At 40.8% G+C, this 25,176-nt stretch overlaps 3 protein-coding genes across 6 annotated transcripts; 1 reads left to right on the forward strand and 2 right to left on the reverse strand.

Moving 5' to 3' along the window:
- Nucleotides 1-1,997: 1,997 nt before the first annotated feature.
- On the reverse strand, nucleotides 1,998-8,012 carry lmod2b (leiomodin 2 (cardiac) b). Its single transcript, XM_028043356.1, has 6 exons — nucleotides 7,461-8,012; nucleotides 6,335-6,784; nucleotides 5,442-5,702; nucleotides 5,159-5,365; nucleotides 3,949-4,398; nucleotides 1,998-3,210 (listed from the first exon to the last, which is right to left on the reverse strand). The coding sequence occupies exons 1-6, from the start codon at nucleotides 7,734-7,736 to the stop codon at nucleotides 3,184-3,186; spliced, it is 1,671 nt and encodes a 556-aa protein (XP_027899157.1). The 5' UTR covers nucleotides 7,737-8,012; the 3' UTR covers nucleotides 1,998-3,183.
- A 339-nt stretch (nucleotides 8,013-8,351) lies between these two features.
- asb15b (ankyrin repeat and SOCS box containing 15b) lies at nucleotides 8,352-16,288 on the reverse strand. Of its 3 annotated transcripts, XM_028043353.1 has the most exons (14): nucleotides 16,009-16,286; nucleotides 15,666-15,774; nucleotides 15,504-15,556; nucleotides 15,079-15,210; nucleotides 14,839-15,003; nucleotides 13,917-14,023; nucleotides 12,528-12,666; nucleotides 12,232-12,403; nucleotides 11,715-11,875; nucleotides 10,526-10,670; nucleotides 10,290-10,445; nucleotides 10,109-10,211; nucleotides 9,854-10,007; nucleotides 8,352-9,778 (listed from the first exon to the last, which is right to left on the reverse strand). In XM_028043353.1, exons 2-14 carry the CDS (start codon nucleotides 15,770-15,772, stop codon nucleotides 9,618-9,620), a joined length of 1,755 nt encoding a protein of 584 aa, XP_027899154.1. In that variant the 5' UTR covers nucleotides 15,773-15,774; nucleotides 16,009-16,286; the 3' UTR covers nucleotides 8,352-9,617. The 3 variants fall into 3 exon arrangements, with proteins under 3 accessions (XP_027899154.1, XP_027899155.1, XP_027899156.1); XM_028043354.1 differs by lacking the exon at nucleotides 15,504-15,556; XM_028043355.1 differs by lacking the exon at nucleotides 8,352-9,778 and having other exon boundaries at nucleotides 9,850-9,964; nucleotides 10,053-10,211; nucleotides 16,009-16,288.
- On the forward strand, nucleotides 13,958-24,958 carry LOC114160677 (uncharacterized). Of its 2 annotated transcripts, XM_028043364.1 has the most exons (9): nucleotides 13,958-14,043; nucleotides 16,556-18,280; nucleotides 19,697-19,788; nucleotides 19,946-20,053; nucleotides 20,160-20,216; nucleotides 20,323-20,481; nucleotides 20,710-20,869; nucleotides 21,055-21,155; nucleotides 23,436-24,958. In XM_028043364.1, the coding sequence occupies exons 3-9, from the start codon at nucleotides 19,786-19,788 to the stop codon at nucleotides 23,598-23,600; spliced, it is 753 nt and encodes a 250-aa protein (XP_027899165.1). In that variant the 5' UTR covers nucleotides 13,958-14,043; nucleotides 16,556-18,280; nucleotides 19,697-19,785; the 3' UTR covers nucleotides 23,601-24,958. The 2 variants fall into 2 exon arrangements, with proteins under 2 accessions (XP_027899165.1, XP_027899164.1); XM_028043363.1 differs by lacking the exon at nucleotides 19,697-19,788.
- Nucleotides 24,959-25,176: the final 218 nt, after the last annotated feature.

Here is a 25,176-nt window from a genome sequence, read left to right on the forward strand (position 1 = left end):
CTTTAATAATCAGATTCAACTATCAGAGTGGAGCCTTGTCACATAAAATCCCAATGAAACTTAATTTAGTGTCTTTGTGCGACTTTCAACCAAGTGTAGACAGAAATCTGGGGCAATAAGTGGCATTTTATTAACATTTCAATCCACTTCTCAACTTTATGACAAAGATTGTAAAAAATCACTCTGTGTAGAAAAGTTGCATGGTTGAATTGTTATGTTACCCAGTGTTTTTTGACCTCTAGGCAGCAAATGCTATGTGGAATACCCAAAGAGAGTTGAGTATTAGGTCAGCTATTAATGAAAATACCATTTGACACAATGGTCTCCTGCACTGAATAGACAGAAAAGTCAGGGGGGCATGAGTTTATGGCTGATGGTCTTGACAGGCTCTGTGATATTGTGCGGTTTGGTGACATTTTAACATTTTTAAGGATGTGGTTTAAAGAACGACGGTGAAATTCTTACAGGAACAATGAAACTTCTGTACATTTCTCGTTGTGATTCTTTATGGCAGCAATGCAGTCGGTGAAAGTCTGTGTTCTATGGAAGGATATGGAAGGACTTCCCCGTCTTGAAAAATATTACAAACCACTCTGGTTCTTGCAGAGGAGGACGACACTGTGGCGCTTTCTTTGAAGAACGCCTTGCATGCAACAGGCAGAGTGTAACTTTTGGACTTTGTCTTGCCTAGTCTGGCTTCATTTCACTAATTAGCAGCTGCACATTTGATGTAGAGACAGCACTTGTGATGCAGTCAAGGAGACAGAGACTTTTTCCAAGACAAACGGAGGCCCCGGCTTAGAACAGCTGATAAAGGAAGTGCGTGTCTCTTTCTAATCCAGCTCTCCTCTCAAATTCTCAAGGTCTCCTCTTCCAAAGTTTTTACCTTGCCATCTTTGCGTCCCATAGCGTCCTACCCTATAAATACTTTTTACCTTGCAGTGATCTTGTGAGATTAATCTCAACACCTGAAGGCAATTCTAAATCCATTCCTACACACTGCTGTCTAAATGAGTCAATGATAGTAATTATTGCAGTGCTACATGCTTGTGGAAATCTGGTCTTGCTCAGTGCAGAAAAAAAAAAAAAGAAAAACATATTCTAACACCTAACCCTTAAAATAAATCTAACAGAATAATTTTCAGTTTACTTTTGACTTTTTTATTTTTAAGCAATCACTTTCTATCACCTTTTTTCATGGATCCATGACTTCAAATAAGTAGCTTAATCACTTAAGCTATCTCTATGGTCATTAAAAATGAATGAAAACGCCCAGTAAGGATGTAGTGATAATGTGAATATTGGATTTTAGCCATTTTAATGGAGGATACATTTATTCTCCATCAACCCCCCAAAAATATATATACATTTTACAGAAATTCTTTGTTTCTTCGCAGTAATTTTAAATCATCCGTCAGTGTTTTTCCTTGCTAAGTGTCACACAACATGTTCACATCGTTCTCTACCTTTCTGTATAAAGGAACTCTAAAACTTTACTCAATATTACAGATAAAGTCTAACCAATATATTTTTAGGCCTCACACAAGCTTGGGCTGGACCTTATTGCTTAAGCCGAGTGAAAGTTAAAAATGAACACATTTGCCTGTACGCGTGTGTTTCACTGTTTCCACCCATCGTCTTTTAAGAAAAAGAATTATAAACTCACTGCTCACTAGTTGCTGCTGGGAATATTGGCGTCATCGCTGATGTCAGAGTGAGTGTTTTTTAAAAATTTTATTATTATTTCACTTCACTTGTTCTGTTTTGCAACTTGTTCAGAGAGAGCGCGCTCACACGAGTGGGTGTGTTGTCAACGTCTCTGAGGGGTTGTGTGCATCAGCGGCTCCTCGCCAGCAGGCTGACTCACTCAGGCTGAAAAAATGCAAATACATTTATTTTTTTAAGAAATGATCCGCATATACGTCTTTGTGACAGCTCGTCCCCCTTTTTGCCACCTTGAATAAAACTCACCCAGTAACCAAAGACGACACGAGAGCTGCAAGTAAGTGAATGGATATATTTAGAAACGAACACATATTTCAACCAAAAAAAACACAGACACCATATTTACAGTCTTACATGAAAATAGACATTTAGAAAATGTCAGTAAACAAGAATAAGAAAAACGCATGTCACTTTCTACCGTGGGAGGATGCTAAAGCAAGACATTCTTCTTTTTTTTGTCACACTTTAATGATTAAGATCATCAGACTAAAATAGCCAGAGTAGATACAAAATGCTGCTTTCAAAACTGGAATAAAATTGGTTGAGGGGGGAAAAAAAACTTTAAAAAGTTCAAATTGATTTGTCACCGGTGCCGGTCCAAGCCTTTTTGGGGCCCTAAGCAGCCCCCATACCCACATTTCAACACCAGATGATTTATAACTCCTAAGCTACTCTATGTGTGTAACATACCTGCTATCATTAGCATCATTTGTTGTTAGCGTACATTATACTAGTACTATTATGACTATTGATTTCAAACTTACAGGAGTAACAAATGCTAAAAAAAATCACTTGGATTTTAAAATGCAGAGTGGTATTTAAGTGTGACATCTTATTTTAACTATTTGAAAGTAACATCAACTGATAAACACTAAATTTAATTTCTTATATTTCCCCAACAGTGGCAGCAGCCATCAACAGGAAGAGAGTAATCATTATTATCTACAAAAATAACATAGCAATAGCACTTAGTTTGCATTATTCAATGTTATTTTTAAATATTTTTTTTAATATAATGCTAGTTTATTGCTCTTGGGGCCCCCTGGTGGTGTGGAGGCCCTTGACAGCTGCTTACCTTGCAAATGCTGACTCTTATAGTTAGAAAATTCTTCTAACAAACTGAAGTTTGCTAATGTGTCAAAATCTGAAGACAATTTGGAATAAATGAATTTCACCTGCTTTGAATAGCTTTTTATTTTATTATTTGGAAACTGCATTCTGTATTTACTCAGGTTGCATGTGTTTGATATTAAAATTTGTTTGATGACCTGAAACAAGTAGGAATTATTTTTTGCAAAAGCGGATGGGGGGGACAGTATCTTTAAATATCAAAAAATAGTTCAGGATTTTGAGTGCAAATTTCCAGTACACCTTCCCATTTTCTCCGAGAAAGAAATCCAATTTGTCTCCTCTTCCATCGTCGCCACCAAGATCCCGCAGGGCCGATGTCTTCGTTCCTTATCGTAGATGATGTGGAACTTCCACCTGGAAAATCACAGATTATGTTAGAGGACAAGAATGAGACGAAGAGCAGCAAAAAGGACCAAACAGCAGCAGCCTGGACTGTTTTCAGGCATGCTAATGCGACAAAGCGTCAAGTCTGTTGTTATCGAAGCTCCACAGAACAGTTTCTATAAATACCGGCGCTGAGTGGATGGAATCTGCCAGCTACAGCCAGAGACCCCATTATCTGAGGGCACAGATGATTTTCCACAACAATGTAACAAGCTGTGCTCCAGCTGCAGGAAAGGCCAACACTCAAATCTCCACTTACTGATATATGAAAATAGGGGAAATTCTGAATAATATGGGCTTTTAGTTTCATTATTTGCCCTGCCATCTATCTTTTCCATTCCTCTATTACGGACGTCAGCATATCATCCACTTCAGGATAAAATAAAAATTTTAAAAAATGCTGGCTGACTGACTTTATCATTGTCAGTGTTCTCTCTCCTGCACTGTCTGTGAAAGCGATGTGCTCATCCCAGAGCACGCTGGTGGCAAACAGCCTCTTTTGCCCACCTACTGCTGTCCAGAGACAGATCAGACCACATCAGCCACCAGGATGACTCACACACCACTGACTTTGTGTCATCCTCGTCTAAATTAAACTGCTTGTGCAGTTTGCCTTTCAGAGAGTTTGCCCGCTCCTGTTTTTCACAACCGAATCCCCCCCAAATGAGGAAGTTGTGTCTTTCTCATGATTCCCCTACTCTCTCTCACCCGTCTGAGGGTCCTGAGGCTGCTGCTGCGGATGGACTCCATTAGCTGATCGTGGGCGGACCTCATCGGCGTGGATGGCCTGCTGCCGCCCTCCTCCGCCCTCCTCTCGGCCGACATGGGCCTCAGGGCGTTCTTGAGCTCCTTCAGGATGCAGCCCGTCTCCCCTTTCGTCTCCTTCGCCTTGCTCTTCTTGCCCTTCTTCCCTTTGGCTTTGGTGACCTTCTTGCTGCCCGCCTCGTGGGCCTTGATGACCTCCGCGATCATCCGCGTGGGCCTCTTCTTCTCCTGTTGCGGTGGGAGGAGCAGAGGAGGAGGAGGCAGCGGAGGAGGTGGGGGCGGAGGTGGAGGTGGAGGAGGAGGCGGCGGAGTCTGTTTTTTAGCCGTTAGTTTGGGTGAGGACCAAGGTGAGGCTCTGGGTGAAGTGTAGGGCGACGAACTGGGCGTTCCTCTCTTTAGAAAAGAAAATGCACAAATAATGAAAACCGAATTGAAGATGGAAACCAGTTAACAGGTAAGAATTTGAGGAATATCTTATTAAAGGCAGCGACACACACCCTCAGGTGTCTGACGTTTTGGACAAATTTCATTCCTCTAATCAAGACTGTAGAAAAGGCCTTGGTCAAAACATTTACGACGCAATTTAGCTTAAGTGAATTGAGTCCAATATGGCTTTGGAGTTATCCAAGAGGGGGGAAATTTCCAACAATCTGAGGCAGATAAAATCTCTTCCACTGAGCCCATGGGCCGGTTTGAACAGTTGTTTGTGAGCTAAGAAGTGAAGCAGTAAAAGCTTCGCTCCGGGTCACTGAGAGGTGGTGAAAGATCCAGAGCACAGAGAGGAAATTTGGATTTTCTGAATCTAACATGTCAACATGTTTCTCCTTATCACATCACTTTACTTGTATTTCTCTTTTCCAAACCTTTCTCACAGGTTTAAGTCGAACAGAAAAGTTTCAGAGAGAGACACTGATGGACATTTGATCCAACTAGATTTTAATCTGATGTGATAATCTACTAATGGAAAAAAAACTACTCCAGACATTTTGTGCCAGTATTCATGTTATTGTTAGTGTGTATTATATAATTTGAATTGAACCGAATGAACCAGTGAGAGCTGATTGTGTTGTAAGTCATTGGCTGAAATGGGATCGAAATGTTTAATGAATCAAACTATCCAAGTGATTTGAACAGTTTGAAGCAAATTCATTACCAGCGCAGAGGTTCTGGGGTTCACAGCTCCATCTTGCCCTCCTTGTTGCTGTTGCCGTTGCTCCTGCAGCCGTCTTTGCCTCTGACGGTCCTGGTTCCTGGTCAGTATCCCAGTCATGCTCATCCTGGGACCGGGGAGGTTGAACTGGTAGCCAAGCTTGATCAAAGTGTGGTTTTCCCTCAGAATCTTCACCATCTCCATTTCCACCTGCAGCAGGTCATTGCAGTAATTCACATTGACTGTAATGGTAACTGGGGATTCGCTGACCTGGACTGAAACCAACCTGTCCTCCACACATGTGCCTCTGGTTGTGAAAGCGGAGCTCGGTCAGGGTGTTGTTGCCTGGAAGTGCTTGGATCAACGCCGTCACTCCCTTCCCGCTCACGTAGTTGGACTCGATGTTCAGACTGGTGATGGATGCGTTCTCCTTCAGCATCTTAGCGATGGCCAGAGCGACGTGGTCATCGGCCCGCGTGTTCGCAAGACTGAAGACTCGCACGTGGGTGTTAGCTCTTAGTGCTTCGGCAAATCGAATTAGAGTTTCCTGCAAAAGGGATTAGGAAGAAACAGAAAATCCTAAACCCACGGTTACCTTTAAGGTTGCTCAGCAATTTAAAGAGTGAAAGTTTAGTGTCTGATTAATTTTGTTATTGTTTGGTCAACCAGTCGACTTTGAAAGATGATTGAAAGGAGCCGAAAGACTTTCCCTACCAAACTGAAATGGTTTATGAAAAGATGTTTTGATCCGACTTCAATCTGGGCTTATTAGATTGAAATTTATGACAATAAATCAGGCAATGAAGAGAGAAAAAAATTGTTTTGTTATTCATAATAAATACATGCTTGTCTGTTATTTCACATTGCCAGAGATAACTAAGTTTTAAGATATAAAACTAATATATTTTCAACAATGTTATGTTTAAAGAACTAAAAGAAATTGGTCATCTTTCAGCTACAAGATACCCTCTGAGCATCTCTTTTATTAGTTGGAATTCAAAACAACACTTTTAAAGAATCTTTTTTTTAAAACACACAAAAAGTTTTGTTTTATATGATAAAGTTTCTATCTCCTTGGAAACAAAGAAAATGGAAACTAGGGATGTTTCGAAACATTTGCATGGAAAGGGCTGATACGCTCAACTGAGGAAAAACTAGACAAACAAAACACGTCGTTACCTGTGTGATGTCATCAATGTTGTTCAGATTCACCTCAGTGAGTTCGGAGTCGTCACTGAGAACTCGTTGCAGCGCATCCTCAACAACTGTAGGGTTCCCACTGGTGATTAGGTCCACTGGTGGAGGGGGCGGAGTCAGCCTCACAGGCTCCACCTTCTGAGGCCTCAGTAGTGTCGGTTTGACCGCATGCACCGAGTCTCCCAAGGGTTCAGGTTTTGCCACATCGTCTTGTGTGTCTTCATCCGTTTCAGCGTCATCGTCGTCTTCTTCTGTTACAGGCTCCTCTTCCTCACTTTCTTCCTCTTCTTCTTCATCATCACTGTCTTCCTCTTTGTGATCTTCCCCCTTTGAATTTACTGGCCGTTTGCTTTCCTTTTCACTCTCGTCGTTCTTTTCTTCCTCCTCTTCACTGCTTTCCTCTGTCAGACACTCGTCTTCTTGTTCTTCATCCTGTGTTTTGAGAACGTCATTAAATACCAGGAGTGGTAGACTGCAGATATGAATACAAATGATCTTTAGGTTCAACAAGCACAGCTCTTATGGTACAGAGGGGGGGGAAAAATTGGTTGCAACTCGCAAATGTTTCACTGTATTCAGTGTTTTGGTATCTTTGCACAAGATTCTCACATTAGTTTGCAGGAATTTTCTCACATTCCTCCTTGAGGAACTGAGCCAGGTTTATTGAAATAAGTAAACTTTTCAACATTGTCTTTTTATTTATCTAATACGACTGTATGGGGAATGTGCTGACATTTTTTTTTTTTAAAGAACTGGTTACAAAAGGACGGTTTAATTTAATTCTATGGGATGTTGATATTTGTGTAGTAAAACATGTAATAGATAGATAAGTAATGAGAAGAAAAATAGATTTAAGAAAAATTGCAGACCCCTGATTTTAAGATTGATTTGCAAAAAAAAAAGCCTTAACCTCCTGGCTGATATCCTGAAATGTCCCTTTTTATATTTGAGTACATGTGCAAACTGCAGTTTCATTCTGAGGCTTCTTCATTGCTGAATTGCATTTCAGCACAAGTCAGCCCAGGAATGATGACATAATAGTCCAAATCAAGCAAATCTCTAAGGTGGCATAAACAAAATCACTTTTCTGTACATTTCTTCCTCTTACCAGTTTGGGGCTCCCTCCTGCTATCTCATTTTCCAAAAGTTTACGGGTCTCGTTCTCCCAGTACTTCATGAGGGCTTCTCTGCTGAAAGTACCCGTTGGGGTTTTGTCTGTCTGGTCTCTCTGTCTGAGTCCAATGGGCACGTTGGCGTCAGGGTCGATGTCGACCAGCTCCTTTTCCAACTCGGCCAACTCCTCCGGGCTGAGCGACGCCAAGAGCTCGTCCTCGTCGACATCTTCGTACTTGCTCAGCTCTCGGCGATACCCGAAAAAACTCATGGCCAAAGCCTGAGAAGCACTGACCAGCAAGTATTAAACGGTCAGAGTGTTAATTGTGCTCCCAAAACAAAAGCGTGTTGATAAAGAAAGCCAATTAAAACATAAGGTCCACCAAAAGGCTTGAGATCTATAAAGATCTCTGCAAAGTTAGATTAAAAAAACAGTCGATTCATGCCGTACAATGTGACCAGTCAAAACGTATCCCTCCTGCTCCAGTCTGAACTGGATTCCTCCTGGCCTACCGACTTTATGTGAGGGTGCGCACATGTGGGTGTGTTCGTGTGTGTGTGTGTGTGTGTGTCCGTGTCCTCTCCTTTTCTAATCTCGCCAGCTGTTGTTTAGGCTTTAAGAGGGAACGTACCAGCGAGTAGGCCCCATGATGCAGCGTCTTTTTTTGGGAGTCGCTACCCAGATAGGCAGAGCTACAAAAAGCCTGTGAGCTCAGAGGCTCCGTGGTCTGTCATTGTAGCGCTCAGCCACTGGGACCTGAATGGCTTTTGTTCATGGCCAAAAAAAGGCTGAGCGTCATCGAAAAAGCAGAACGAAAAGGAGATGTGTTTAATTAATCCGACGCGTTTCGGTGGATTACTCCTTAAAAAGATTAAATGTTTCCATCCATCCATCCATCCATTGTTTCATTTTGCTTTATTTGGGAGTCACTGTTCAAAAGTGTACATGTCAAACACTTGAGCATTATTAGCAACTGTGAGCATCGAACATGTTCAAAAGGCAAATACTCTTCGTTCTGTGGTATTAAGTCTAAGGAAGTACAGTGCTGTGAAAAAGTGTTTGTGTTTACAGATTTCTTTTGGTTTAGCTTTTTTGTCATGTTTCGGATAATTGAACACATTTTCTTATTTCAAAGATTTAAAAAAAAATTAATATTAAATCAAGGTTTCAGACAAACTAACCAAACCAACCAGATCCTATTTGAAAAACTAAATACTTTGCTTGTTCAATCATGAGTCAACTGTGATCAGTCAAATTTTCTGGTTCAGTCTCACTAGTCAAACGAGAAAAGAAAAAAATAATAATCTAAGTATAATCTGTTTGGCAACATGAAACAGGTTAAAAGATCTCAGAAAGCAGAGCATTAATCACCTGGCCTAGAAAAATTCAACAAGAGGCGAGAAGCTAAGTTTCTGACATTTGTTAAACGTTTACAAAACCATTTCTAAGGTTCTTGTAAACCACTGGAACGAGCTGGTTCTGGATTCCTCTTCAGGTTTGCAGGTATGCAGGAAACCTGAGAACTGGAGGTTTAAGACGGCCGAAGCATCCGGAGCATCCAGTAGTATTTCTGGCTAACGCATCAGGGTTATCCAAGCCAAGATTTTTTCTTTTATTGTTTGAGTACCTCTAGATTAAAACAGTAATTAGCTAAGTTATTGTTTGGAAATACATGCAACCAAAACGTTCTGATTCTCCTAATGGATGTTATTCCTTTATTTGTAGCTTCCATCAGTCCCAGTGCTTATTCACATTCCCTCGGTTTTCCAGTTTCCTCTTTCCCACAGCTGTTTTCTATCTCCTGATTTACCTCTGCCTCTGCAGATTTGTCTCAATTTCTGTTGCCCTTTTCTGCAGTTTGTTTCATCTGCTTCACTATATTGTCTGGCTAATAGCTTTGCAGTCACTTGATTACTGATTTGCAGATTTACCAGATATCGCTTATTTTATTTCTCATGCATGCATTTTCCCTCTGTTCTGGTTCTACTTTAGCAACTTTTACAACAATGTTATAAACAGTATAAATACAGGAACGTGTAGATTTAGGTAAAAACTGTGGAGTTTTGAAAAAAAAAAAAAGAAGAAAACTGCACAAAATGCACACATTTACAAAATTCCTAGCTAGTCACTGCAAATCGAATCTTGTTGCCACTAGAGTCCGCCGTACGGGTCGTCCGCCCTGTAGGTCAGGTAGCCGATCAGTCTGGGAGGAAAAGGAGCAGCGTCCATGGCCTCCGGGTCGTTCAGCATCCTGATGTTCATTCTGCCCCTGATCACGAGTCGGCACAAGTGCTGCAGGGGGCGAGGTTCTCCTGGAGGAGAGACAGAGTTAATTAGTCTCCAGTTGGCCAGGAACTAAAATCAGCATCACGTGTTTACGGTCTCACCCAGCACGGCGGAAATCTCCTCCCACTCAGGAGTCCTCTCCAGGATGCGCTTCAGTTTGGTACAGATGCTGATGTGGCTGACGTAGTCAAGAAGAATCCTTACGACGCTGCCTGCCAGATGGGCGAGCCACGACACGGACACGAACTCGCAGAACTGAAAGAGCAAAGATCAGGAATTTCCTTTAGCGTTAACTCGCACTCTCTTCATTATGCAGCAAGCGGAGGGGGAAGGAATGCAGGTGTGTCAGTTCTCACTGGAATGACATTAGGCTGACAGTAAATCTTGTAGGCCTGGTTGTGGAGGTCAGTCCAGGTACTGTCCAAGTCTTCACTCTCATTGTGGAAGCACTGAAAGCATCTACAGGAAGTAAAATATTTAAAAATGTAAATATTGTCGTTCAAAGTTAGGTTTAAATTGAGTTTTGAAGGTACGCGCTTGTGAGCCTGATAGCCGCTGTTGAGCAGCAATCGCAGCATGTCGTGGTCTCTGAGGCAGTAGTAGAGCGCAGTGGGGAACGCAGTGTTGTTGATCACTCTGAAATAACAGTTCACCTCGGCTCCGTAGGACAGCAGCAGCTTCACCAACTCATACCTAGACACGGCGGATCGTTTTTAGGGCAATCTGCGTTAATTACACGTCAGACAAAATCACGCTAACTGCCTCCTGCAGACCTCTCTGCCCGAACAGCTACCAAGATGCATCGCAGAGGGTCCAGGTCTGTTCTTGCTCCAGCTTTCAGCAAGATCTCAGCACCGGTCACGTCGCCGTTGGAGACGGCAAAGTACAGAGGAGTCTTCCTCAGGTCGCCATAGTTCTCTGTAAGATTGAAAAAGGTCAGCAAGTTAGTTCCAAGAAGTAGATGAAAATCTAAATTGTGAGTGTAAACTTAGCATTTTGTTTTTTTTACTACAAATAGCAGAGCATGTGATTCCATACATTAAACACTACAGGTTAAAAAGCATCTTTCGTCATGTTCAGATTTTTTTTTCTCTTTTTAGTAGTGTTCAAATTTGTAGTTCAATATAATTGTATTCATTTTCTTGGTCAAAGTGAAATATGTGAAAAAGTTGAACATTGATGCATAGCACAATAGCTGCCCGAGAACAACACAGTGATCAGGTTTCAAGTTAAAGTTTTAGTTCTTCAGGTGGCGATTCGTTAAGTAAGGTGGGAGGAAGAAACCGTTTTAGAGCAGTAGCATGAAGACTCAAGAAACCGGCACACAACCCAGAGATTTAAAAGCACTTTGTGGCGAGCCCAGTGGAGAATGAGCGCTTATGACGAAAAACTGAAAATCTTAAGTATTTCGGACCAGCATTCATTCTTATTCTGAGGCGCTCCAAGTTCTGCAAATAGCTGTGTTGCCAGGAAATGTTGCGCGAGTGAGCCCTTCACCGATTGTGTAAGTTGTTAAGTCATTAAACCCATTAACAGAATCTAAAATCTTACAGTTTGCAAGAAAAACTGATATTGAAAAAACAGGTTGTATCATTTGTTTGCTATGCAAATTTATTTGTAGATGTATAAGAAAACCATTTTGAGCAGTTTATTGGAGTATTTCTTGCAGAAACACATTCCACATGTTTGGGGTGCACGTGATTAACTTGCTTAAAAGTGAAAGCAACATTTTTTTATTTCATGTAAGCAACCTCAAACTTTACTGGATTTTATTTTGGGGGCTTTTATGTGATATAGGCCAACACAAGGCAGTTGCGTAATTGTGAAAGGCATGAGAAATTAAACGCACTTTCAAGATTTTTTTTATGGATGGATGAAAAAGGCCAGATGTATGGATTCTCGAGCAACCGCGTTTTTGATAAAAGTGGTGGCGCAGACATACACTTATACAGTCGCTCCTACCGGAGATGTGTTTATCTAGCTGTGTGTTGATGTCAAAACCATTCTGGATGAGGAGCTCGAGACATTCAGTCTGACCCCCATCAGCAGCAGAGTGGACCGGGCTCTGGCCTGAGAGACGGATCGCTCTCTTTGTGGTGACAGGGATCAGAGTTCTTAGGACTCTGCAGAAGGGGGGGGGGGGGGGGGAGGCAGGAAAAAGAGAGGAATCAACAGAGTGAAAAAGACCAAACAGGACAGAGAGAGCGGTCATTAATCTGTGGTTTGAGTTACAGTGTATTTTAGGAACTGAGCCGAGAAACTGTGACAAACAAAGGACTCTTTGTGGAGAACGTTCACGCTATTGTTTGCTTGTTGTGATGCAAACAAAATGGGGGTGAGTAATTTTATTTAATGCAGAGCAATTTCTTTATTCCGAGAACTGAATCTGCTGCTGAAATGCTACGAGCTGAGAATAATTCCACCTCTAAGGCATCAGAATGACGCTTCATGTTTTCTCAAAAACCGGGCCGCAGCTCACAGCGTGTGTCCTTCATACGCAGCCCTGTGGATGGGCAGCTGACAGGCGTAGCTGGCCACGTTTGGGTTGGCTCCGTGCTGCAGAAGGAGCTTGACACAGTCCAGGTTCCCCGACCCGGACGCGTCGTACACGACCGTGTCCCCATTGCTGGCCCGGGCGTTCACATCTCCCCCTAGTGGAGGGCAGAGGAAGTACAAAAACAGAGGGATTCGTTGGGAAATTAGGCAGGGTCAGATTACATGCGCCAGAAAAGGGGATGATTAAATAGGTAAGTGGTTGTGTTTTAAATGTTTTACCGTGCTGTATAAGTATTTCTAGGGCTTCGGTCCGGCCGTGCTCCGCTGCAATTCCCATAGCGGTCACACCATGACCGTCTCTGACGGTGACCTGGGCTCCGTGGCGAAGCAGCAGCATCAGAATAGCTGGACATCCCACCTGAAAAACAAGATGGGGAAGTAAGCTGTTTTAGGGGGAAATTATACAGAAAGTATTGTTTACTATTGTTAGAATTATTATGTTTTGTTATCATTCTTACATAAATAGTTACCAGTTTGCTTTTCATTTAAAGGTTTAATCAATCAATCAATCAATCAAATTTTATTTGTATAGCACATTTCAGCAGCAAGGCATTTCAAAGTGCTTTACATCATATCAAACACAGAAACACAATGCAACATAGAATCAACAATCAAAACACGACATTAAGTCAGGTTCCATCAATAAATTTGTAATTGATTACGTTTCAAATACAATCCTAAACAGGTGGGTTTTTAGTCGAGTTTGCATCCATAGAAAGTTTACCTGTTACACTCCTACTGTGTTATATGGAGCAAAATACCTATTGCTATTTTTATTCCCACTCACGCTCACAATCACACAGTTTAAAACGATGCAGACAGCATTTTAATGGGCTTCTGGCACGAGGCTCCGTACACCTCTTTCACGGAATTTCAAGCATATTTTAGTATTAATACCCAAGAGAGGAGGAATTTGTTAAAGTGTGCGAGACATAGCTACCCTTTCTTTAACCTTAAACATGTTTTTTATAGATGGTCTTCTGAGGTAATCCTTAGATGTAAAACTGAGTCAGTTTAGATTCTGTGTCCCCCTTCGTAGAGATTCCTTAGTCGTAAAACTGTCTGTGTTTAGAATCTAGTTCCTGTGGGCTCCTAATCTGATCAGTACCAGCGCCCTTGCTCTTGTTAATAAAAGTCAAGCTCTACTGCAGAGTTTTAGAACACATGGTGAACTGCTTGAAGAAGCGGCTTCTCCTTCTGCAGAAGTTTGGTCGAAAACTCATAAACGTTGTCTGTGGTTCTTTCTTTGTATTTAGGTGAACAAAATACCTGTCAACTATGTGCACCGACAAGAAGAATCCTGCTAAGCAACGAAGTACGATTTTTCACATTTTCAGATAATAGAATTTGTTTTAAAGCCCACTGAGAAAACAGTGGGCCAACTCAAAAAATTAATCAGTTGCCTTATGTGATGTCATCATAGGCATAGAAACTTGTTTTTTACAAGGGCAGATTTTATCTTGAAGAAAGTGCTTTACAACTTAATAGCTAAGCTAGTGGTAAACCTGATCTTGATTTGATGTCTTGTAAACTTGATCAACTATACTCAAAGTGAGTTTGATTGACTTTACAGAAAAGTTTTAATGGCAGCTTTAAAACACCTCCCACCTTTGCAGCTTCATGAGTCGCTGTCCACTTCGTGAGACACACCTGCTCCACGAAGGCCCCGCCCAGGATGAGGGAATGAACGCCGTCATATGAACTCTGTCTCACTGCTGCGAAACGTGGAAAGTATGTGAGTAAAAAAGCATCTTAGCAAATGTTTCTTTTTCACAAAACCGCTAAAGACGCAGCGAATTAATGATAATGATGGTGAAACATGAACTTTGGTGACTGTAAATGATAGACTATCTTAACAAATAAATTTGACAAATTTGTATTTGACATGTAAAAGGAACAGTTGAAGGTTGTTGTTATGCTGTGGTGTGTGAGTAGTGAGTTTGTCTGCAGTAAATAGTGGTCAGAGTGATATAATTTGACAGAATCAGGAAGGACGTCATCTCAACACTACCTAAAAACCTCTTCTTTTTTTTTTTAGGTCGGTCAGTGCTCATATAGTAAATATAGGGACATGGGTGAATTTTATATTTAGGTTACGACTCCCTTAAATTAGGCATTCCCTAAAAATGTACAATTTTTGCTTAAATTCCCTCAAAAACCTGGCCAAGACCATGCAGTGGAAATCTGTCCAAGACTTTGGAGCACAGGTGTCAAACTCCAGTCCTGGAGGGCCACTGTCCTGCAACTTTTAGATGCGTCTCTGCTGCACCACACCTGAATAAAATAATAAGGTCATTAGCAAGGCTCTAGAGAACTGATCTACACAAGGAGGAGGAAATTAAGCCATTTTATTCCAGTGTTTTGTACCTGTGGCACATCTAAAACTGCAGGACACCGGCCCTCGAGGACTGGAGTTTGAGACCCCTGATAGATGTATTATTGGGTCAGACTCCACCACACTGGCTCAACATTTCAGGCCACCTGTGAGGTGAGTGTGCGTCTTTTCTGGGTAGCGGTGTGATTGTGCTACCGAGGAGCAGAGGAGATTCATTCCTGCTGTTTGTGTTGTGCGGCGAGGCTCCGTGCCGCAGCAGCAGCTTGATGTTTTCCACTTGGTTAGCTTCTGCTGCCAGCGTCAACGCCGTGTCCCCGTCCTTCGTCTGCTCTTCTAGTGTCGCGTCCATGGATGCCATTACTGCAAGGGTGACAAATAAATACAGCTTAGATATGAGGATCTAACGCTGAGCTGAGTCCCTCAGCGCTCTCTTACCCTGCAGCACCACATGCAGCATTTCTGTCTTTGGCAGAGCAGCTGCTGCATGCAGAGGAAGCCAGCCCCTGCTGTCGCTCTCTCCGAAGGCAGACGCGCAGCACGACAGCACCTGCAGTGCAGCTACATCACCTACAGAGATACAGTTTTAAAGAGTGTTAAATATCAGATTAACATATCATGGAATGCAGATTGTGACTGGAATGGAGGAGGGGCTGAGGGAAGGCCTTTCTTTAGTGGGCACAGGGAAGCTTTTCAAGTTAATAGGAGGCTAAAATCACAGTGTACGAATTGGCAAAGTCAAAGTTCAGAGATGAATAAAGTTGAGAATGACAATTTGGAATGTAAATATGCAAAACCTGGAAAACATCTAGGGCCATTTGTTGCACATTATTACTCATATCTACATGCGTGTATCGCTTTACCTCCATCTATCGCCGTCATTATCTTCATAAAGTTTTCACTGTTTGGCTGTTTCCTGGCGAAACGAACGCAGGTTACCTTCAACAGTTTACTTTTCCCCAAAACATTCATCACGGAGTGTAGCCCCAGACCCGACTTTTCGTGCACGTTTGGATTTTTCATACCAGTGTGCTGGCGCTGAACACCGCAGCCTGAAGGCATCTTGAATGCTCTCCAGAATGGCAAACTCAATCAGCTCTTCATTAACGCCTTCCTCCTCAAGGTCCTCCATTTCTATATAGTGAGGAAATGTGATAAGAAAGAGAGTTTGTACAAATAAAAAAATATTTTGAGCTCACGTATCCCTGTAGTTTGCGTTAGTCTGCCTAGCTTTGGGAATGCAGCATGTTAAAGGGTAACTGTATCACTACCAACACATGAGTGTCGAATGCAAACATGTTAGTGTCACACAGCCGTATATAAAAACGAAGTCTTGCTTTATGTTATTTAGCAGTATCCGTCCCTCACCTGTTGGTGTGAGTACGTGTCCTTGATTTCTCTAGCGTGTTGCCTCCATGTTTTTGTTTTGCAGGGTCCTCGGTGGTCTGTGTTATTATTAGAAGTGGCCTACTTTAACCGTCATGACTAAGCTCAGAGTGTGCCGTCTGTCGTTTCTTTCACTTCTCCAGCAGCTGAAGCTGCCGACGTTCAAATCGAATCATTTCGCTGACATGTGGATGAAACCCACATGACAAGTTTGTGCAGTGATGCCAAACTTTATACGCCGAACACAACGGATCTGTTGTTGGCGGGGGGGGGGGAAATCTGCGCTTCTTCTTTCACTTTTTTTTTTTTTTTTTTTTAGCTCAGAATATAATAAAGTCGTACAAGCAGGACTAATATAGCTGATTAATTAAACAACAACACAGTTTTTTTTTCTTTTTTCTTTTCCCTCTGCAGCTAAGTGTAATCTTGAAGCTCTACAGCAGTTCCACAGTTAGTGCTGACTCCTTCTGAGCAATTAGAAGTTATCTCTCTAAGTGAATTTATCTAACATGTCCTCTTCCATCTATAGATTTCCACCATGGGAAAAATTCCTGGAATCTGCTGCTGCTGCAGCTTTCTTTGGACCTCCTTACAGCACTCAGGAAACCTTCAACAGCCACAAATATCCATTCAAAGACCCTCAACTTCACCCAAAAACAACATTTGTAATGAAACCCTTGAACTACTTAGCAATCTTTGTCTTCTTTTGGGTTCGCTAGTATAGCTTGCGGCATTTTTTTAAGGAAAGTTGGTGGATAAGCCATGCTTAAACTCACATTTCAGCACTGATTATTAATGTAGCAATCATTAGAAGCTAGCTGTCTTTTATTCAGGGGAAAGATTACACCTTTGCAATGGTTGAATGTGAAAACGGCCTCAATAAACTTCGAAATCATTATTAAACTGATTAGTTATTGAGGTTACTGGAGAAGTTCCTCGATATTTATAGCAGTTGTTTTAGGAAAATGGTAGAAATCATTTATCATCTTTCTAATGTGAAGCTGCTCTCACTTTAGCCGAAGTCGACTTGTGATTCATTTGAATACCTGTCAGTTCCTCATGATGACTCCTCATCCGACTAAATCTTAGAATCCATGTAGATTCCCAACCAAGTCAAAGAGGTCTGATCAGCAGTTTGAGGTTGTATTGGGATAAATATGGTTGCCATCTGTTCTACACTGGAAAAAAAAAATCTTAGTAGCAACTAATTTCCACAACCAATGCAGACGTATTGAGCCATTTTCATGACTTCAAACTTAAGGCAAGTTTGAAGTCAGGTGTTCTGACTTCCTGCAACACCTGACTGCACCAACCTCCAGCAAAAGTTAGTGTTTCAGCTTGTTACCCTTAAAAACCTTTACACACTCCTGCTGACTGATAGCATATTCCATGACTAAATCCATTAGTAGAGACACTGCCAGTCTACCACGGAGATTAATGAATGAATGAATGAATGAATGAATGAATAATTCACCTGGCATTCGAGTCTTTGGAGTGTAAATGAAACTACTGTGCTCCTGAGAAAACCTCGACTAGAGGACAAGCAGACAAAGTGTGCCGTCCTCAGGAAATGAAGAGCTTGGTTTTCTAAATCATTTGCTTTTCCTCATTTCCTGAATCTCTCCCTTGTGACAGCTATTGATTTGGTAATGGAAATCAATTATGGATAATGGCTTGTACATGGGTCCACTTATCAGGAGGAACCATGAGCCGGATTGCATTGCAAAACATTTGCACGTGCACGCCGAGACACAGGAGTCAGGATTTCTACCGTGGATCAAAATTTAATAAACAAACAAAATCTTAATAAGTATACACGATTAAATAAAGCAAGAAATAACACGGCTGAACGTCTTAATTGCTCCCCATCGTCCTGTTCTCACTTTTTTTACAAACAACAGCTTGGGGAATAACCCTGACATATTGCAAGTGAAATATCCTCGCAGGAGAACAAGCACCCACTTCTCCCGATGACCAAATTGATACGTGGGAGTTTATGGAAAAGTCTCAGACAGCGTCAGAGCGTGACATAATGACTCAGCTTGTAGGCGGCCTCTCCACCACGTCAAAAAAGACCCCACCAGTTTGTCTGATGCGAGAGCAGACTGCTGGCCCATCCTTGGGTTTCACTACTCATTTGGACATCATCGACACACATGCAAACATGCACAGAGCTCCGAGTTCTTTCTGCAAATGGAAAAGGCTGAATTTTAAGAGGTTGATCTGAGGAACCTTGCTCCATATGAGGAAGAAAGTAAGTCAATTCTTTAAACTTTTGCATGATATTTAACGCATTGTCTGACATTCTGCTGGTGCTTGGTTAAAAAAAAATAAAATACAATTTTTTCTCATTCTGCTGTTTCAGCTGCTGATCATTTTTGAGGCTCAAAATGACAAAAACAGAAATGTAGCATTTTTAGTTTTGCAGAAACTGACACCTTTTTTAAAAAACAGAACAGATAAATCAATGTAATAAATATTTCCCTACTGTAACTGAAAGCTTATAGATTCTTTTGTGAAAAATGGCAAATAATGAAAAATGCTCCTTTAAAAGATGATTTACTGTTCTAAGGGCTTCCTGGTCGTGGCTCCAGATTGTGCTGAAAGAAAAGGGGTTGCAAAGTGAAAGGATTAAAAAATCTAATGAGTTTTGAGAAAATAAAAAAAAAAGTTTTTTAGCACCAAAACCAAAAGCGTTGACTTAGAGCTGCAGTTAACTTTTTTTGTTTGTTTCTGGAAATCAATTTAAAAAATAAAATTTAAGATGTTATTATAACGTCTTAATTCATCTGTTGCATTCATTGCCTATCGCTGTTCAGTCCACTAACAACAAAATAGAGGAAAATGTCAATTAGTGTGAAATATTGACATTTTAAATCTTTTTTGTTTAAATATAAATGTAAAACTTTTGGAGGATAGACAAAGCGTGATATCCATGTAATATTTTCATAATAATGCTTTATTTTTGTTTACGTATTTGACCAGTCCGTCAACAGTTTTTTTTAAAGAAAGACATTAAATAAAAAAAACTGTAAAAAAAAAAAAAAAAAAAAAAGAAGAAGAATGAGCGTGGGATTAAAAAAGGATGATTCAGTCCAGGTTTGAGCCATTTCAATATTTACATCTTCACACTTTCTGGTGCTAAAATCCCAAACAAACACCCTTTGTGATTTCTTAAATAGAGTAAAGGCTTCCTGTGGTTTAAAGATGCTGTCCACTGGAATATCCACTGCAAAAATGTATAAAATACTACGTTTTTATCAGTAAACTACAGAAAATACAGGTCTGATTCACATTAATGACACAAAATGAGGCAATAGATCAAGCAAGTAAGCTGGCATTACTAATTCTATAGCAAAAAAAAAATATATATATATATATATATAGAAAAATTAATAACATGTTACCAATTAGATGATAATATGTCAAATGAGTTGGGGGATATTTATCAGTAGAAAGGTCTGTCTACTAGCCGTAAAGAATCTTTTCTATAATTGGAGAATAATTTAGGTCAGGTTTGATCAAAGTATTTTAGATTTTAGAACTACAGAGTTCAAATGTAGATTAAATTTCTCCTAAAAAAAGAAATCATCAGTAGCTCTTTACATTAGTGCAGACTAAATCAACTTCTACAGATATACTTTCTTTTTTCTCACTGTGCAAAATACAGGGAGGTGCTCCTTCACTACCCAGTGGAAACTTCAATAAAAATCACAAAACTGTCAGAGAGCCTCCGCTGTGTTCATAGTCCTTGATGAAATGGTAAAAAGCCATATCGGCCAATAAAATACCTTCATTCCCCTCAGAGAGGTCATCTTCAGGTTTTTTTTTTTTTTTTTGTATAACTATAATCTAAAAGCATGCTAATGGTCAACAAGTAAAACCAAATTATTGTTTAATATTTATGTCTTGGCTTTAGATCATCAGCACAACTTGTGTCCTCTTGGGTCTGTTTTCAAGTTTGCATCTCTGCTCTGGGAAATTTGGAACGCCAATAACTGATGATGTGAGCAAGCTGTCTGTGTTGGTGAGATTACAATCCTCATATTGACGGCATCATTTGTCCGACTGCGGTATGTGTTTTGTTTCTGACCCGGATGCTGCTCTGTTCTGCCTCTCCTTTCCCCCTACAGAAGCAGAATATCCCCTCTGATTATGAGATTCCTGTTGGTTACATTCCCAGAGAGGTGGTATGTACAACACATCGATGAGATGCAGCGAGACAGTTGGATAAGGAATGATGGATTTCATATGGACTAAAAAAAAAAGTTTTTTATTTGTCTACCTGGATCGCAGGCTGGCACGTGCTGGGTGGTTTTAAACATCTATCCTTTGGAGCGAAGTCTTGAAAAGCTGGCCAGCATGTTCGGTGACATGTCATCAAACAGAGACGACGTCAACGTCTTTGTCACGATGCTGAAGAGTTTACGCCTCACCTTTGACCATGAAGAGCTGGTGGGTAACAGGCAGCTTCACTCGAGGTGTGCTCTTTTCTTGAGTGCACACATAATATTTTACTTATTAGGTTACAGATAGAAAAACAAAACAAAAACAGAACATTGCAAACAACTGTAGCTCTGAGGGAGGCACCGCAGGAAGATTATGTGACTGTTTTGCACGTTAAATTGCATAAGTGAATTATTCCAGGATGATTGTTGACTGACCCCCCCCCCCCCCCCCCAGGAAACAGCAATGCAGGTCTTCCAGTGTCACTATCGAGAGAAGAGCTTACTCTCTGGACTTTACTTTGACTACATCCAAGACCTCTTGCGTGCGGCCACTCAAGGAACATTGAGTTTCTCTTGCAAGCCACAGCCATGCCTTAATCATCCGCAAACAGCAGGTACGCCATTTATTTGCGTCTGGCAGTTTTATTCAGACGGATGCCTCGAAGCCGCAAAGGAGAAGAATTAGATAACACTTATAGATTTAATGTCATACAAAAAGTGCGACGTCGTGCCTGTCCACTATCTCATTTCGTATGTGTAAGCATATTCAATTACAGCTGCAATTATTCTCTTCTTGCAGAAGGTCAGGAGGAGAGTCGCAAATACAGATGGTTAAAGAGCAGCTCTTTGCTCTTGGTGCTAATCCCCTTCACAGCCTGTATTGTGCTGATAGTCTGGCAGGTAAGACCTTAGAATTTCACCTTGCAATCCTTTGTGATGATAGAAATAGGAAGGGGACAATAAGTGTAACTCGTGTTGTGTTAAACTACAAGTGGGAAATAGAAATGAGAACTGAAAAAACCCCAAAAAACTTTTGGTCACTTAGGAGTTAAACCCACCACAACAAATGGTCCAAATGAGTTTGGAAGGTTTTTATCAAGAAAGATTTTAAAATGCTTTCAAGTTTATGAATAATTGTTACATTACATTCACTCATATAGTCATGGAATACAGTTGGAAATGTCCCCCTAAGATGCTTAAGATGTTATTAGCGTGTAAATTTTCAGATTTAACTCATATTATGTTGCCACTATGTTCACCTAAACTGGCCTAAGACGATAACTCTCTTTAAATGACTTCAGTCTGTTTCAAAATGCTTTTCAAACAATGTGACCACTTTTTGGAGGGAAATGACTGTGAGTGAGTGAATGCTACCTAAATGCTAACAATTGCTAGCGATGCGTTGAGAAAAATGACAAACGTGAGACATTTACTGTCTCTCTAGGCACTATCATGATATATATTTACATTTTTTGATAAAACTTTTCAGTATTTAAAAAATGTGTTGGCTCAATAACAAAATATCCTGCCAATGTTGGTATGATAAAGTGTTGATGTGATAGACATTGTTAGAAATGTCTACCACATGTTCCTTTAAGCAAATGTCTTCTCCTGGAGTTCAATTTATTTAGCTATTCTTTTCACTAGCAACAGTCAATTAATGATGTCATATGCTAGCGGTATAAAACAAATGCATGCCATGTGCTGGAGCCTTGAGAGACAGATACTGAGAGACAGAAAGCGAGAGACAGAAAGCGAGAGACAGAAAGCGCCCTTATGTTGAAATTCGGATGGGAAAGCTGGAGGTCACCCAGCGGCCCCAGTTTGGACTCATTAAAATAGCTTTGCATATAAATCCTAGAGAAGCATTATGTTGAACAATATTTATTTGTGAACATGTTCCTTTACTGTTTGAATACATAAAATTACTATTGTTGTAGTCTTGTTTTGCTAGTCTCACAATAATTCGCAAAACCGTTCCCTGTTTTCCAACTTGAACAATTTTCAGATGAGTCATTTTCGTATCCAAGTTTAGACCACTGTTCTTACTTTGTAGATACAATTAAGACTGAGTATGTAATGAATGCACATATACTAAATATATCAGTTCAGACGTTTCGAGTAGAAAACCACCTGCGAGCAGCGTAAACCCGTGCATACTTGAGAATCCTTCAGAAACACTCTTAGAAAAATGTGCAAAACGATGAATTTGTGAACACTGATCCACAAACAGGCAGGAGTCCACTGTAATTTCATTCCATTCTCAGTGCCGTGTGCACCAGCCATATGAGAAAAGAGAAGACATTTGGACAGTTAGTTGAATACATGGAAAGAAAGTAGCAAGATTTCAATTTTTGCAGCTAGATGGTGTGTTAAATTTTTACTATACTATTACTGTACATTAAAACTGTGAGTAAAAGGTGGGAACTGCAATAATAACTGAGATTATACTCATCCTTACTCAACCGTCTTTTGTCTACATATGGCTACAGTTTTAAAGAACAATATGTTGGCGAGCTCCTTTGACCTGGAACATGGTTATGTTAAGTGTGTGATAATTCTCAGATTTGACTCCCAACTTCCTGGATAAATTGAGTCCAAGTTACAAACAGTAGATTGTTTAAGCCTGAACCACATAAGTGGTTAATTGGCTTTTGAACACAGAAGGCTTCCTTTCAGAGGAAATTCTGGAAGCTAAATTGATTTTTATGTGTTTGTATCTCTCCTTTGGTCAGTCTAGCCCTGTGAGATTGTCTGTCCATATTTCAGAGAGCATTTCCAAGAAGACAAGGCTTGTAAATTTGACTGCAACTCATAAAATATTTAGATAGTATTTGCAGCTGTGGTAATGTCATGGCCACTTTTTTTTTCTTTTTTTTTTCTAATTGTTTTTTTTATCACCCCACAAGGGGTCTCTTTGTCAAAGTAGCCTTTTTCAAAGTAGGCTGATGGGGAAGGGGAACGGAGAAGGGGAAAGACATGCGGTAAGCATCATCGGGTCCGAGAGTCACCCGTGACAGCCTCGTCGAGGCCACGTTGATTCTGAACGTGGGTCGCGCTAACCACAGCACGCCCTCATGGCCACTTTTATGACACCAGCTGCAAACACCAGCTGGTGTTTATTTGCTGTTTGTTTTTTAGTACTGATTTCTACTTCTTCTTTTTTTTCCCCCCCTGTAGGTTAAGTCTGGGAGGAACTCAACAGCGTGCAACACTTCAAATGGCCAAACTGCATCTCCTGACCTGATCCCAACTGTGTCTATCTCCATCCCACTTCAAACGCTCACCCACGCCGATGACAGCCAGCCAACGGGGGAGGCAATCTCTGAACATGAGAGCGGATGAAGCGTGATGAAGCATAGAAAAATTTGTGTGGTCTGTCACTTTTCCTGCTCGAGCGCCAGAGGAACTGGAGCTGGTGTAAAGGGAAGGTGCGTTGGCAAAGTTCCCCCAGCTCTTGGTTCCCCCAGCTCTTGAGTCGACACAAGAGTTATCCTCTCTGAAACTGGCTGCCAAAGTAAAAAAAAAAAAAAACATGATCTTGTTTTGACTGGTGAATCACAGCTCTTTAGCTGTTCTGTTCTGCGAAGTTAAAAGCCACTTTAATGCCATTCAAGGTGGGGTTGAGTCACTGGGGCTTCACATCAGTACAATACTCCACAGTTCAGAGAGAACCTTGTTGTTTCGAAAGGGAACAACACTCATGAAGTGAGTTGTCAAAGTTATTGTCCTTTCATTTCTATACAATCAAACATGAACTCCAAACTGCTCTTGTACTGACTTCTTTTGAAATCTTTTAAGGAGTTTATGAGAAAAAGTCCATTCCTACAAAAGTTGTGTAAAAAGAATCCTAAAAGAACTGATGCCTCTCTTGTACTTGTTGTTGACATTGTTGTGATCTGTTATCTGTCACAAATTTTGGAACCTACTAGTCACAAACAACACTCTGAGTAGTTCGACAAATGTCCGACTTTATGAATCAAAGATCTGACCAGATGGCAGATAGCCATGGCCAGAGGGCCTTTGAATCCGGTCATTGTGCTTCGAAGCCGTTGCACAGTGAACTATTGCTGCTCCTCAGCCACTGCGAGTGTGCTGGGAGGTTTTTAATGCCTCAGTTTCAGAGTCAATCAATTTCAGTCATGAGAGCATGACTCTCAAGAGTGTGAGTGCTCTTGTGCTGTATGTGTCAGAAACCGGGAGCAAGAGACAGGACAGGACCAGCGAGGGAAAGTGAGGGAGATAGAGACAGACAGATAAATGAACGGATGAGCTCAGTGAAGAGCATAAGGAGGGATTGTTCTCGTCACAAAAGAGCAGGCCGTAGGCTGGAGGAAGTGCCAGTTACAAACATGACCAATGTCGACAGATCTCTATGAATCAACAGGCTAAGAATCTCTGCAGACCGCAGGCTATGTAGTTGGATTTGCAGGGACTGGTCAGCATTTCAATAACAGTTCAAATGATTTACTTCCAAAACAGGCCAATGACATGGCTTGTTCTATAGTGAAATATTTTGGATGAGGTTCAAAACCAGGAAAACTTTCACTATCTTCTCAGTGTACTATATCGATGAATTTGATTTTTTTTATTATTATTATTATTATTGTCAAAAATGTGTGTTTGTATGTATTTTAGTTCTTCTGTTATGCTCTGAATGTCTTTCAAACGCAAATAAACTTTTATCAACTGTTTAACAAACAGACTCATGTAAAAATATAAATCCGACCCCTACTTTTCTCTGGATATTTTTTTTAAATCCACTTTTTAAAAAAAAAAAAAACCTCCATGGTTTATAATGTAGAATTTAAATGAGACTCTAGTCAAAAATTGTGTAATATTAGTAGTGCACCAGTAGGTGGCGATGATGTTTCCTTCAACTGCAATAAAATTCAGAAGAGCAAGATCCTGGTCCTTTCTT

The sequence above is a fragment of the Xiphophorus couchianus genome, chromosome 17 (assembly GCF_001444195.1).
Source record: "Xiphophorus couchianus chromosome 17, X_couchianus-1.0, whole genome shotgun sequence".
Taxonomy (NCBI): domain Eukaryota; kingdom Metazoa; phylum Chordata; class Actinopteri; order Cyprinodontiformes; family Poeciliidae; genus Xiphophorus; species Xiphophorus couchianus.

What these genes read in the sequence shown, in the direction of transcription:
- lmod2b (XM_028043356.1), bottom strand. Translation starts at nt 7,736, where the DNA reads ATGAGTTTTTTCGGGTATCGCCGAGAGCTGAGCAAGTACGAAGATGTC. An exon ending in GGCACATGTGTGGAGGACAG is followed by an intron (nt 5,366 to 5,441) that starts GTTGGTTTCAGT and finishes GACCTGCTGCAG; the next exon opens with GTGGAAATGGAGATGGTGAA. An exon ending in ACCCCAGAACCTCTGCGCTG is followed by an intron (nt 4,399 to 5,158) that starts GTAATGAATTTG and finishes TCTTTTCTAAAG; the next exon opens with AGAGGAACGCCCAGTTCGTC.
- asb15b (XM_028043353.1), bottom strand. Translation starts at nt 15,772, where the DNA reads ATGGAGGACCTTGAGGAGGAAGGCGTTAATGAAGAGCTGATTGAGTTT. An exon ending in TGTTCAGCGCCAGCACACTG is followed by an intron (nt 15,557 to 15,665) that starts GTATGAAAAATC and finishes TCGTTTCGCCAG; the next exon opens with GAAACAGCCAAACAGTGAAA. An exon ending in AGAAATACTTATACAGCACG is followed by an intron (nt 12,404 to 12,527) that starts GTAAAACATTTA and finishes GCCCTCCACTAG; the next exon opens with GGGGAGATGTGAACGCCCGG.
- LOC114160677 (XM_028043363.1), top strand. An exon ending in TGAGCAAGCTGTCTGTGTTG is followed by an intron (nt 20,054 to 20,159) that starts GTGAGATTACAA and finishes TTCCCCCTACAG; the next exon opens with AAGCAGAATATCCCCTCTGA. An exon ending in CCTTTGACCATGAAGAGCTG is followed by an intron (nt 20,482 to 20,709) that starts GTGGGTAACAGG and finishes CCCCCCCCCCAG; the next exon opens with GAAACAGCAATGCAGGTCTT.